Source organism: Drosophila miranda, chromosome 3 (assembly GCF_003369915.1).
Source record: "Drosophila miranda strain MSH22 chromosome 3, D.miranda_PacBio2.1, whole genome shotgun sequence".
Lineage (NCBI taxonomy): Eukaryota > Metazoa > Arthropoda > Insecta > Diptera > Drosophilidae > Drosophila > Drosophila miranda.
The window spans coordinates 11,981,982-11,996,516 of record NC_046676.1 but is presented as its reverse complement, the minus strand read 5'-3'; the positions used below and the strand labels follow the sequence as shown (position 1 = coordinate 11,996,516).

The window sequence follows — 14,535 nt, the reverse complement described above, 5'->3', positions numbered from 1 at the left end:
TTGCGGAGTGTGAAAATATCTTTATCATAATAATGCCCCCATTAAAGCATTCAAGAACCGCTTCTAGTTTAGATATTAGGGGCTTTTATTTCAATTTGAATGCATTTCATTTGTTGTATAATTAATTAATTTAGTAACGCGTGAAATTAAATAGGTAACCGTAACAGAACCAACTAAATGGTTGCTTTATGGATGACATGTATCAAGCAGCGCAGTTCTCGCTAAAAATCCAACTCTTTCTCTGAGAATTGAGGCAATAAGGTAAATATTATCGTTTATAAATGTATGCATGTATGTATGTGTGATGTATGATTGGTATTCCATACAGCACTATTCAAGCCTTTGCATTAAAAATATATGCGTACGATTAGTTGTGGATAAGAGATATCTGGGTCTCCCTAGTACGAGTAATTGATATTGACGGTATTTTGCGGTGTAATGCGGATTACGTATGTTGGTCGGGTTTGGTTTACATAAGTTATGGGATAATGTGCACCTATTTTGATATTGTTTGATTTTGCTGTTCTTTACGTTGATACTTCAGTTATGGCATAGTTTGTGTGGATGATATAGATCGGATTCTAACCCAGTGGAGCTAAGCATATGTATGTACAATAAATACTTTTGATTCTGATTATTCAGACTCGACTGTGGTCTTGATCGGATATATATATATATATTTGCGGTATACATACATACAATACATAGAATCTATTCTGCTGCATCGATTACTCTTATGTGTATTGATGCGGCTGAGAGTGTTTTGTGCTCGTCGATGATTCGCTAACTAATTCGTAAATATATCGTATCTGTTGTGCAATAACGCTTAAAATCATTACATGTATGTATATGCGTAAGCAACGTATAGTTCCATTACAATCTTCCCGCCGAAAGACACTTTCTGAATTGACAAATGCGCTAAGTGAGTGTCGGATGGATTCACTTAGCTGGCTTTTGAATAGATGTACTCGTAATCGTATTCGTATTCGTATTTGTATTCGTATAACAGTTATAAAATCTACATATGTAATTCGTATTACTGTCTGTGCATTGAGATTTGTTCGGTGGATGTTATATATTGTATATTATACATATATTGTATACATATATATTATGATATCTGCTATTACTTATTGTTTTGTAGAAAATAACACTCAATCAATTGTTAAAGCATTGGTTTGTTTTTCGAAAATTAAATTTTCATTTAGAGCGCACATAAAAATTGAATTTCTTTCGATTTCGATTCGATTTCTTTAGAATTTTTGAAAAGTATTTCTAGAGATACATACATATCAATTACGGAATAAAGCCTTTGAGGCTGTATTGAGAACCTTCTTTAAAGAAAGAAGGTGACGCGAGGGTTTCGGAATTGCGCAAAAAGTTTAAATGCATATTATTGAAAAGGTTCCTATCTATCATTGCATAATTATCTAAGAACCTGCGCCACCTTCCCCTTCACCTCATTCCAAGCTCGAATCCAGGTGGCTTCCTTTCATATCTCCAAGGTTCTGACAATCTCTGGGTGACTTATTAGGTAATTAATTCAACTATAAAGGCTAGATATAGAAACAATCGCTGGTAAATAATATCAATTTCTATTCAATTGTCAAGTATGAAGTCTACGTAATAGGAAAAATGCCTAAAGTAATTGCCTTATGTATGCTTAAAAGTTACTGTAATGCACCAAGAGATTTCACTTTCAGTTTTATCAGCGCTATAAGTACGAGTATATCCATAATCATATCAATATCCAATCAACACCTTTACGCGTACTTGTTTATAAGAAGTACAGTCCGACATTGTGTATATGATACTTAGTCCAACACTCATATTCGAATCATTTGCTATGCACTTTACGAATATATATCCTTGTGAATTATCTTTTGTTCCATGATTAAGCATTTTAGGTCTGCTGAATTGAGCTCAAGAATGCCGGATCCACTGAAGCCACTTTGGCTGTGAGGAACGCATGCATGCAGAAAAGCAGACTCTGCAGGACTTGACACTCCAACTCCTGTGAAAGATCAGGATAAGATGTGTTCGATTGTGGTTCAAGAGTAGACCTCACCTTGGTTTCGATTGCTCGACTATCGTGATCCTGAAAGTGAAGCTTCAACTTGGACTTGCCATCGTCACTGGAGCCCCTCAATTGGGAGAACTTGTAGTGCCAGACCACAGCGGATTCGGCGCCCTCGGTGAGAGAGAATCCGGCCTGCCAGTCCAGGGTTAGTCCGCCGCTCTTTCCATGATGCGACACCGCAAAGGTCTTACGCTAAAGTAGAGATTAAAGATATGGCTAATGGAAACTAGAGAATTCTGGGGTATACGTACACCCAATTTGATAACACTGGTCACGATGGCCGCATTCCAGCTGTTCTCAATGCGCAGCAACTCCTGGCGGGTCTCCACGCTCAGATACCGAGGCTCGTGACCCGAACTCTGCAGTAGAAAGCAGTGCTGGCGACTGTCTACGGTCTCGGACTCCTTGACAATGCGAAACATGGTCTGATACACCTTGTAGACCACCAAAGCCTTAGTGATCCCAGCCACATTCAACTGGAATTCGGGGAGCGTTAACATATATAATGATATAAGGTATAGTAGGTACTCACTGGTGGGGTTTCGAACAGCATCACTTCGGTGCCCTTTAGCAATAAAAATCTGGGCTTATAGCTCTGCCAGGATATATTGTTGTTGATGACGCCCTCGTTCACCCAACCCATGTACTCGATGCGCTCTCCCACCGCAAAGTTTCGATTGTACAGCTTCATCTGTAGATTGGAGGCAAAGTTTGGAGTAGGCTTATTGGGGGGTTTCTAGCGGCACTCACCTGTAGATGCGTTAGGCCTACCACATTGTCGGTGATCAACTTGAGCCATTGACTGAGGATGGCCAATTCATCGCAGTGAATGACCCCCGTGGTGATCCCGTTCAGCCCACGCACTTCGAAGGCATTGGGTCGCAGTTTGTCGGTTCCGTAAATGTATCTCGTTACGTAGGCCATCATCAGGGGTACTGCCACAACATCAGTCCAGCGCTTCTCCGGTTCGGAGCAAATGGACATGGGACGACTGCAGCTGCGGCTGATTGTTCCACTGTTGACGGATGATTTGTAGCCCTCGTCTGCCTTTAGTTCGGCACAGGTGGCATCGTTGTCAGAGTCAGGTGTATCTTTGGTTACTTAATAAATAGATTAAACATTTAGTATAGATCTTAACAGATCAGTTCTTTCGACTTACATTGCTTCTGTAGAAAGGGCGTTGCGGCTCGATAGTGCTTCACTGTTAGGACGACAATATCCCCGGCATTTCTCAATATATTGACAGCATCGTCATGCGGACAGGCCGTGATATATTCCCCGTTCACCTTGATGATGGCATCGCCCACGAACAGCTGGCCCGTGATGTCCGCCGCCTGATCCTTGTAGATCCGCGATATCAATATCGGTAGCTTGTGCTCCGCTCCTCCTTTTATGCTCAGCCCTAGGCCACTCTGCTTCTGGCGCGTAATCTGGACCATTCGTTCCTGTACGTATGAAATAGATATTGTTTAGTCCTATTCTTTCCATGGCTGCCTGTCATCTCACCTTTGATTCCATTGGCGGTCCATTCGGATGGCAACTGCTTGGCGTTACGATTTCTAGCTTTTGGAGCGAAAGCAGCTCCATTGTGAGGTTAAGACGAAGTGGTTCCGGTCTGCTTTTGCCATCGCTGACATGGACCATGCCAGTGCGTACCTATGAGGAATTTATATATGTCAATAAATGGATCTTAACGGGTAATAGCTTTGGCATACCTTAAGGTTTTGATCGAGCTTTTCTTCTATTGGCGTAGCCATTGTATCAGAGAGCTTCATATTTTCTAAAGTAAATCAAGGCAAAGAAAATTAAATAAACTGGTAAGTCTTTCGTTTGAGAAGCACACAAGAATAAAAAAAAACAGCTTCCTTCTCAGAAATGTATATTATTGCGAAGCGAAATGAAAGCCCGGACCAAAGGACGGGTCATGGGTCAGTAAATTGGCAAAGCTGGCATCAAAAAGCTTGTCTGCGTAGAGCTATGATGGTTATTATTAGATACGATAGCCAACAACAGACGGCCAATCAACATGCCCCAGTAAACAGGCGATTCTTGTTGTTGAGTGGCCATGGCAATGGGGGTTGCAAGAAGTGTAATCAAATTGTTGGCTCTTTATCGATTGGACATCCACATGCAACCGAAGCATTTCAATGCCTCTTAAATTACACTGCCACCACTCTACACCACATATGAATGTAGACTGATAGTTCAAGGTGAACAATGCAATTGCGTTAATTAAATTACACTTGCAATTAGAATCAATTAGGCGCAGTCAACCGCCCAGCAGTACTGGGAAATCTCTCTCGGCACGAAATGATCCCAAGACAGATATTCAATAGAAATACCCACCTATGAACAGAAATAGTACAATGTATATTTGGAGAAAGCATTGGGCCAGCATATGTTTTCCATTAGGAGTGGAAAACAAATATGCAACCGGAAAACCATGATATGAGTGAAAACACATTGAAGTGGGCCCCCCGCCTGCTGCTGCTGAGTGCCGAAGTGTGGCCACAACTGTTCGTCAGGAATGGGAAACCGAAATAGGTATTGCGGATAACCAACCACTTGTGCTCCGCAAATAGGGATTGTGGGCGAGGGTGGCTGCCCAAGACATGTACAGATGGTGCATGCCACAGTTTGATTTCAACATCAATGATTTCTGAGGAGCAATACCCATCAATCCATGTGCAGCGGATTGATTTCGTTTACAATGATTGGGGTAGATACGGTCCGTATCTTGTTAAGAGCTAAAGCAATGATAGAGATGCTATTCGTTTGGCTTTGCTAATTGCTAAGACTTCCAGAAATAATACAATTAGGCAGCTGTCGAGAGATGATTCCATGAGAAAGCAAGTATTATACATATATACTCTTTAAGGTCTCAAATCAATCCATGTGCATCATGCGCTTCAAGTCAAGTGTCATGGTATTGAATAAATTGTCAGACAGCAGACCTACATGAACTCACAGTCCCTTCCCCAATCCCCACACATATGCCTGTTGTCCGGGGCTACCTTTGATTATGGCTAAATTACGTGTGTGCCTCGGCATGCGTGCTTGCAAACCGTAAAACAGCAAAGTTGGGCACAAGTCAAACCACCAGGAAAGGGACTGTCAAAGAGGGACTCCGAGAGAGCGAGAGAGAGAAAGAGTTATGTCCTTTTCGAACCAAACAAGCGAACATGTTCGCTCGTGTCTCGAGAATCAGCTGTGCTTTGAAAAGAGCAGCAGGAGGCGAAACCTTTCGGGCGCTGTTTGCCTGAAGTTTCAGCGATTGAACTTTTTGCAGCAGCAGCAGTAAAAGAAACACACGCACATGAACCTACACACAGACACATGCATACATATGTACAATACGAGTGTGTGTATGTACATATATATTCGATACTTTTCGCCAGAGGGAAAATGTTCATTATTATTTAATGTTTGCTAAACATTTTCCCAGCCCGCCCTCAATCGAGGTAGCGTCGTTCGGGGTCCCAAGGGATTAGGACCTCTATATATTGACAGAAGTAGTTACACTTACATATATCTATTTATTTATCGTTGTTGTTGTGGTTGCTGTTAGTTTTGGCGTGGCTAAAACGTTTTTTTATCAAATGCAGCTTGTACACACGCGTTCCGAGAAATCGCGTTTTGAATTGGGTCACATTTTCGTTGAAGTTGCACAAGTCTCGCACTGTGCGATTCAATTCTGATGTTTGATTTCTAGACGTGGCCTGAACCCGTTTGTGGCCTGGCCGCACGATTTGTCCAAATCGGAACTCATAAAAGTATGCTAAATTTCCGTTGTTTGTCACAGTTTTGCCCACTTCACCAGAAATGTATATGCACTGGGTATACACGGGGTGTGCGGGTGGGGGGAGTACGTGGGTCGCCGCTGCCCTCCTGCGTTCGAAAGCACAACGTTCCCAAAGGCTGTACGGTAGCGAACTGAGAGCACGGTACGACTCCGCTATAAACATGTTGAAAGCGGGACGGAACTTTCTCTCGTCCCCACCAGCTCCAAAGCACAGAAGCTTTGTGCAGCCTTGTGCAGGCCCCCATACGTTGGAGTCGCGGCTCCCGAGCGGAGGGCTTTGTGCTTGCTCGGTCACGTCCGAGAGTTTCACCATTGGGGTAGGTAATTCGAAATTTCGATATAGAAAGGAAAGCTTAATGAAAAGAGCTTTCTGGCAAAAGTCGGAATTTTGGTAGGTGGCGCAGTCGTGGAATGAAATGGTTAGTTCTATCAGAAAACACCGCATTTAATGGTGGCGACACTATATTGTAAGTACTATAATGTTAGATTATTGTAATACCATACCCATCAAAAATGTTTGAAATACGCGGTATATATTTCGAGAGAGGCCTCAAAGACAATTTCTGATGAGCCTTGGAATAGAAAAATCAACAAATCAGGGATTATCGTATATCTCCATCTAAACACTGTTTCAGAGTTTATTTCGTCTTCAGATGTTTTGCAAACAGGAAATCCCCCACCGTACATTTTTGGCAAACAGTTTGGATCACTATATCATATTGAATCCATTTAAAATGGGTGAATGAGCAGAAAAGGTTTAGATCTACGTGTATGGGCACAAAGAAAGCGGCATCTTCCGAAATTCGGGTAAATACTTGAGTTAAACAGCCTTTCTAAAGATATTTATTGAGCTGTTGCTCTACCTGTAGGTAATTCCGGCCATATACCGACCATCTTGAGCCGTATTTCATGTTCGAGCTGGCCGAAATGCTCGTTAAATGTTAATTAGAACGCTGAATCAGCTGCGTTAGCTCATTAAAAGTTTGACTTACCCATTTTCGTTGTTATTGTTAGCCAGAATGGGGCCACACCAGGCCCCGGCAGGCCAGGCGTGGACCAGCACCGACCTTTGGCTCCCCTTGGCTCAGTGATAAGCTCGTGGAACAAACGGCATTCGAATACAATGGGTGGGGGCAAAGTTAATTAACGTATTAGCCCAGGTAGCGACCCATGGCTCATTCTCTGGCAGATGCCCCATTCAGCCCATCAACAACAGGAGAGAAATCTGGCTAATACCAGGAGGGAACGTGCGCCTGATTCCTTCACTTTCTCGATTTGCATTCGTCCTTGAGGCTGAGTGCAAAATCGCCTCAGGGCCAAGTGAGATACAGATACTACTATACGTTTCACCCGACACAATTGAAACATTACAATGCAAATGTAATCCTTTGGACGTGGCCAGGCCTGCTGCAACACGAACCCGGTTATCTTGGGGCCATGTCCCTGGCTATTTCTGCAGTCCTGAAAAGTTTATTGCGGTGCTGGGATGTCGAGAAGAGGTCACACAATGGCAGAGAGTGCACACTGTTTGGGGAGATGAGATGGGGCAGGTGCATTGGATCAAGCTAGTCCCCCACTTGTCGCTGCCACTCATCGCAATCAGTCGGGATTTAAGACATTGGTGGCGACTCTAACAAAAGTGGCCATAGGAAAAGTAACAGCAACATTGTCGACATTATTGACAAAAGTTTTCCGTTTGTTTTCGGTACCACCTCTCTCTCTGTCTCTCTGTCTCTCTGTCACTCTGGCTGTGGCTAAGGGAAATCCCTCTCTTTCACTTTGACTGAGGAAAAGCCCTCGATTTCTCTGTGACTGAGGAAAACACTCTACCCCCTCCACATCCCTGTGGCTAAGGAAAACCATGAGCAGGAAGGAGCGAGCACATTTTTGTTAGCTGATTGAAATTAGTTGATGCATAAAAAAGTTTGTTTGCCAACAATTTCGTTCGAAAATATTTCGGCTCTAAAGTAAAATTATGACTGCTTTGCATATTTTTCGGTTACCAATGTAAAACTTTAGACCCGAACCCAACTTATTGGCATTGGCAAATGTCGGGAATTTATGGCCTGTGCAAATGTTGGTTTACCATCACCATCGCCATCGCCATCTCCGTTTCCATCACCGCCAAGTGCCACACTGCAGGATGGATGGCCGTGGCCCCAGCTCCGACTGGATTGGGGTCTCTACTTATGCGGATTCCTATAATTGCATTAGCCGATTCCCCTGTTGATTCTGGTTGAAGTGATTACATTGTTGGTGCGACTGCCAGGAGAAGAGGCATTCTTTAAGCAGAGAAGAGAAGCGAAGCATCGTGTAATTGAATAATTATGTTATTCTGTGGCTCGATGAACCTGACAGATTTCTGTCTGACAGCTGCCACGACATCAAGCTCGCATCTCAAAGATACAGGCTTCCGTGTCTGCTAGAAAGTGTGGCTGTGTGCGAGTGCCTCAAGGATACACAAGGATGCTCTGTGCAGCAACACAAAAATTTAATTAAGCCTGATGGCTGGTTCCTGGCACCTCCGGTACATTAGGAAATCAATTGAGTTAGAGACCACGACGGAGACGGACAACAGTGTCGGTTCGGAAGCTACATATTTCCATTTTCATATAGGGGGGGAATGCATCATGCATGTATTCCGATTGATTGGATAGTTGTCACCTGCAGGATTATCCATTTTAATGCAGTTTCACGCACTGCTTCCTGCAGAGCTGAGCTGAGCTGAGCCAGCAAACAAATCACACAAACAAGCAGAATCGGAATGGGCAGGACTCCAAGGAGGAGGCTGCGAGTGCACCAACTGGGGATGCAGACCACGCATGCCACACGCCAGGCGACAATTTCCGTTATTTCTGCCGAGCTTTCCCTCCAGGATTTTTTCCCAGCCCCAGCCCCAGAATCACGGCACGGAAAATGCTTTCAATTTAGCAACGAGCACGATTCGGTCGAATGCATGGCAATCAAAATGCGGTTAGTTGCGTGTGGCAGCAGCAACGGCAGTAGGAATGGGGGGGCGGAGCATGGGGCTGCCACAACAACCGTGGTAACAACGCTGACAACACAGCGACAACATTCGGATGGGGGGGAAAAAAATGACAATTGTCAACAATTTTAATTTTCATATGCACGCAACAAGAGCCACAGGAAAAGCAACAAGGATTAACATACCCCCAAAAGCCAATGGAGGCACAATCCACTCGCAGTTTGTTTGCATTTGTATTGCTAATAAAGAGTGGACAGCAGCACGCCCACCGCGGCCCAGTCCGGCCCCAACAGACAGTGGCGGGATGACATATTGGGTGCTCCGCCTGCCACACAGCAGCGGTGTGGTGTGGGTAGATTGCAGGGCCAACAGCGGTTGCAAAATGCGTTTTGTATTCACAGTTGCGGTCCAACTATTAGCTGTGGTCGATGCGCCCCATCGCGTTTAGTGTGTTTGTACAATGTACATATATTGGCAATAACTGCACTAATAACGGTCAAAATATTACTATCGTAATGCATCATCATAGTCCATAGGGCTCCTCTTACAGTAGGCTGTACACGTGAATGCATCACCAGAAACTAGAAAACTTCCTTAAGTACATTGATTTACGATCCATGGCTGTAGTAGTTGCTATAAAAACGATATTATTACACCCCGTGCATCCATCATCCATTGATTTACGCACTCTGAACTGCTAAATAGCATTTTGGGCTTCAGCTCGGGACCGGGCAAAGCTTATAAATTAATTAAAAAATCAGTATAAATACATAAATCAATTACCCTCCTCAATAGGAGTCTCGCCTGCGATACCCCCTCCCTCTGTCCATCTGTAAGGCTGCACTCTTCAGCGGCAGCTTTGGCGCCGGGCAATTACTTTGCCGGGAGCCCCACAGGCCGCAGCGAGAACGGTGAAGGGGCCCAGGGACTATGAAGAAGAAGGATGCGAAGGACTGAAGCGATAAAAACGGCAACATGGCGTTCAAAGTGCACAAAATGGCGGTAATTCGCGCTTTGTTGCTGCGCGGCCAGAACGCTTCAATGAGTGGGTGGCGGTGTGGCGGTGTGGCGACTGCACAACTACAAATACAGCTACAGCATAAACTACAACTACGACCATAACCACAAGAGTAAAGGAAACGGGAATGACAGAGTCCTTTTCAGCGTCGGAGGTTCAGATACCCTAGAAAATGTATTTCTACTGCTGCTCATTTAAGTACATATTTACATAGAAAAGTTTAGCATCAAATGTCTGATTGAATTATCTTCAGAAACACAGAAGTTTCTCCCACAAAGACTCTTTTTTCAATAGACAGGTTCTATTTGATCTATGCTAAGGAACAATTCGATACTATGAGAAGGGTAATCAACCCAAGAGAGAGCAAGGAAAAGGCAAACAAGAAGGCTGCTAATAGGAGCGCGGGCGATGCAAGCGCTGCACTTGCCGAAGAAAATATATTGTTCAGCTTAATTTCCTCTCCCCAGCATACCCCACAGCCAGTGCATCCTCTGATTTTCTTTGCTGGGCTAAGTTTTCGCTGGTCCCCCGCTTTTGCTGGGCCAAAGAGCGTGGAAGAAAAGCGTGAATTGTTCAGAAAATGTGATGCAAGGATGTCTTTTCCTCGCTCTCCTCCGCCACTCTTCCCCGCTGCGGTATGTCATTAATGATTTCCTTTCAGGCGGCCAATGCAATTAGGTACTTTTGCCTCATTGCCCGTAACACTGATGGAGGGTGTGACCAGGAGCCAGGAGTTAGTTAAAGTTAGCATAAAGTTCCCCCTATTGTCTGGGATTCCATCATTATCTGCCATAAGTTCCCTCATAACTTTCCCCACGAATTATTACGCTACAGATAGCAGGGTACAGAACACAATTTCATTAAATATTGCTAATCAAATAATGTTACCAAAGGGACCTATGTATGCCCTGCTACCAGTTGCAAACATTAACCACACATGCAACTAAAACTTCAGCAACAGATAGAACTTTTTCCACTGGCCCGTAAAGTGCGTGTGGTGTGTGTCTGGCAAATGGAAAAGTAACTTTTTTCCACGAGACCATCAAAATTATGAAGTACAATATGTTGAGCTGTGGTGTGGCATCCTTTTGAGTGATCTTGTTGGCCACCGCACTCGGACATCGACCTGAGTGCCGACCACTTGCTGCATTCGTAATGAAAGAGGTACACCGAAAGCCACTCCAGCATCCTGGAGTTTTGCTGGGTTTTGGATTATGTATTATTCGTGTGCTGAAGTGCTCCATTCTCTGTTCATCCTAGGATCTTGAAGCTCCTGGCTCCGATAGATATTTTTTAACACCTACTTGCCAGCTAGCACTGCCTCCTCCAAAAACACACAACGTTTCTGGATCTCTTCTGAGTTAGCATCCTCTCAATTTTTCAATTACTTGGGCCTCTGCAAAAGTAATGACCGAAACTGAGGCAGAAACAGAAACAGAACAGAAACAGTAACGCCAACTGGCAGCTGGCAAATGGAACATTTTGTGCTTAATTTCATTTCCGTTTAGGTGCCGTTGCCGTTGCCGTTCCGAATGCCATTCCGTTGGAGGAGAGGCAGCGAAGGAGAGAAGTCCAGGGTCCATCGTCCGTACTGCGCAACAATGAAGCGCTTGGGTAACGGTAAATTTCATTTTAAAAGCATTTTCATTTACATTTTGTCCATTTGATTTTGCCATTGAAATTTCGAGAGCGAGAAACTTCTCTCCGTGCAGCCCGGCAGCAGAGGTAGGAATTTTATTGTTTTACCATTATTACAGGTGTGCCTGCGCCAGTGGATGTATGGGAATGTATCCTGGGGTCTGTGTGTGTGTGTGTGTGTGTGCGTGTGATTCCCCTAAAAACAGCTTTACGACCCAAACGTTGAGCACTGTGCCCCGACACCGACACCGACACCGGACCGTGATGGAGCCCAACAGCCGGAATGGAGCTGGCCTCACTAATCCGTTTGGATTTTTAGTGGCGGCCAAATTTTAACGACGCATCTTTGGAATTTGTTTAAGAAATCTATAAGAGAGCAGCACATTTCGTTATTGCTACTGCTCCAGCTCCAGCTCCTGCCCCTGCCCCATGCCGTGGGCTTCCCTGCTCTCCTCCTTTGTGATGTTTCACATTGTCTGGATTTGGGGCTGCTCCTGGGTGCAGGCATTGTTTGTTTTTCCTTGGCTTCCTCTTGTTTGTTGCCTCCTCCATGGGGTTTTTATGCGCGACGCTGGTTGAACGCTTCGCTGCTTTGATTTGCCTTGCTTAGCCCCGGCCCCGGACCCGGCCCTCTAACTCCACTGATTCCACTCTGACCCCTCTCTGACCTTTATCTTGGCCCGGGCCAGTTCCTTGGCCAGGCCTGGACAGGACACAACAGAACAGTGGCAGTGGCAGTGGCTGTGAAAGAGGCAGCCCACTCGTGCGCACTTCGTGCTACAAAGCAACAAATCGAGTTTGCGAATAAATGAAATTACTTTTCGGTCTAATGACCATCATCTGCTGATTTTATTAGATTTGTTTCCCTTTGCTCTGTGTTTGTTTACTGCTTCTGCTGCTGTTTCTCCATGCTTGTTCCTGTTTCTTTTGCTGCTGCTGCTGCTGCTGGTGGTGCTCCTGCATCATCGAGCTGCCTGGCAAACCTGACTAACTGGGGAGCAAACTTTAAATGACTTTTGTGCCCAATCGCTGTAAGCAAAATGTTTGATAAGATGACGAGTATCCAGGAGTGGTGGTATCCCACTGTCATATGACAGAGAAATTTCTTTGGGGGTCAGGTGAGTGGGAGGCACCTGTCTAAAAGAAATCGTAAGCATCTCTCAAATGGTTGAGTTGTGGCCATTTTGGTTTGGCTTTAGTTCTAGACCAGGTTCTAGGCATTTACGATGGGTGTCTGTCAGATTAACAGAAATTGTTTCGCAATAAAAGGATTCTTTAAAAACCGAAGCACAAGAAAACTCAATTGCAGCAACAACAAGCTTCGGCACTTCGATATCAGACCGAAGCTACCAGGCGATCAGCATTTGTAAGGAAGCTACTGTAAATCAGTGACGGCCACTTATTGAACTACATGCCTATACACACACACACACACATTTGTAAATGTCAGTTGCATTTCAATGATAATCTTCTATGTTATTGGTGTGCCGATCTCTACAGCGCGCTGTTAATCCCATTGTGGCGATGTTCTCTGTACATTAGACCTGCTGTTAAGTAACATGAATGTTGCCGCCTAACATTTCTGATCGCCTGATACCGTGGGCCGCATTTTGTGTGGGTTTCTTTTAGTTCTGCGGTTTGTTGCTTTAATAATAGTGAAGTGAATGAAGCCGGAAGGAAGGGCAAGAAAAATTCTATCGTCAGCAGAGCGTTTCCCAAATTGAAGGGAAGTGAGATATATGGGCACAACAGCTCCTTAGAGGCAAGAAACCACAGTGGAGAGGTCCTCCTACTCAGTTCTTGGGTCAATAGGGGACAAACAATTTGTTGCACCTACTGTTCACTCAAGAGAGCTTTCACTGTACCAGAGGCAATATAGGACTCATCGTCAAAACATGCCTGCCAAGTTTTCGCTTTGTGCCTCCCATATTTCCCGCTTGCCATTTGAATACGGATTGCCCTTTCCTCCTGCTCCAGGTGGTGGGTTCTTCCTGGCACCTGTTGTTATTGTGCGCTGTGCTCCCTCGTTTCTTGGGCCTTTCTCGCCTTTTCGCCCCTTGAGCTGACATTTCATTTTTATGAAACATCTTATTTTTCTAATTTGCAACAGCAGGTGTCGCCATTTTCTGCAATTTTCTGTTTATATGAGAAAGGAGCTTCCTACTCTCCTTCGCCGCCTTCTCCTTCTTCTTTGGGGTGCGCTTACCCACAAAATTTTCCGCTTTTCCCCTGCTGTTTTTCATTGGCTGGAGCGGGTGTAAATTCAGTTTACTGTAAAATTTAATAGAAAGTGAATTTTTTTCACCAAGAATATGGGGATAAGCACGGGGGCATGTGTGGATGTGTGCAAATTGGGGTCTTTTGTTTATAGTGTTTCACATGTTTGCATATAAAGTGAAAATTCTTGTAAAGCATGCTGTAAAAATACGTTTAATAAGCTACAAGATGGCTACGGCTACGGCAACGGCTACCCCTCGCACAGTACTTTGTCGAATGTGTGTGTGTGTGTGTGTGGGGGTAGATTGTGGGAGAGAGGAATCCTAACCGTCCTGGCGTCTTTATTAATTCATAAAACGACAAAACGCCAGGTGTCGCTGACGGTATGTCTGAGCGCCCACAGAGGGATTTTTATGCTTTTAAAAGTCTAAGAAAGAAATTTTGGAAGTTTCTCCCAAATTACCAATAAAAACAATACCAGAGAAACAAAAACACAAACAACGGAGCCACTTGCATATGTATGCAGGCAGAGATATTCCCCAAGACTCTCTCTCGTGGCTGGAAACGTACCTAGTATAATTCGTTATCTCTGGGGCGTATCAAAATCACGCTTGATTAACTTTCTCGAGCCATTTAACAAATAAGCAATAAAATCCGTGCATTTCCTTAGTCCGTGTCCAAGGCCCCATCCCCGTCCACAGCCAAGCAGCCACATGCTCCACAGTGTATCCTGTGTATCTGGTACCCCCGGACAGCCTTTTCCGTGTTGTCTTGAGCAAATTGCCCTTTTGTCT

General features: G+C 44.5%; 1 protein-coding gene across 1 annotated transcript; it reads right to left on the bottom strand.

Annotated features, from left to right (window-relative positions):
- Positions 1-61: 61 nt before the first annotated feature.
- On the bottom strand, positions 62-6,017 carry LOC117188437 (gamma-1-syntrophin). The gene is made up of 9 exons (XM_033392320.1): positions 5,607-6,017; positions 3,796-3,860; positions 3,587-3,736; positions 3,240-3,525; positions 2,831-3,180; positions 2,613-2,771; positions 2,332-2,556; positions 2,069-2,272; positions 62-2,014 (listed from the first exon to the last, which is right to left on the bottom strand). The coding sequence occupies exons 2-9, from the start codon at positions 3,853-3,855 to the stop codon at positions 1,904-1,906; spliced, it is 1,545 nt and encodes a 514-aa protein (XP_033248211.1). The 5' UTR covers positions 3,856-3,860; positions 5,607-6,017; the 3' UTR covers positions 62-1,903.
- Between the last annotated feature and the right edge of the window lie 8,518 nt (positions 6,018-14,535).

Coding starts and splice junctions, on each gene's coding strand:
- LOC117188437 (XM_033392320.1), bottom strand. CDS start 3,855: ATGAAGCTCTCTGATACAATGGCTACGCCAATAGAAGAAAAGCTCGAT. Junction 3,181..3,239: donor GCCCTTTCTACAGAAGCAAT/GTAAGTCGAAAG, acceptor CTATTTATTAAG/TAACCAAAGATACACCTGAC. Junction 2,557..2,612: donor TGCTGTTCGAAACCCCACCA/GTGAGTACCTAC, acceptor CCCGAATTCCAG/TTGAATGTGGCTGGGATCAC.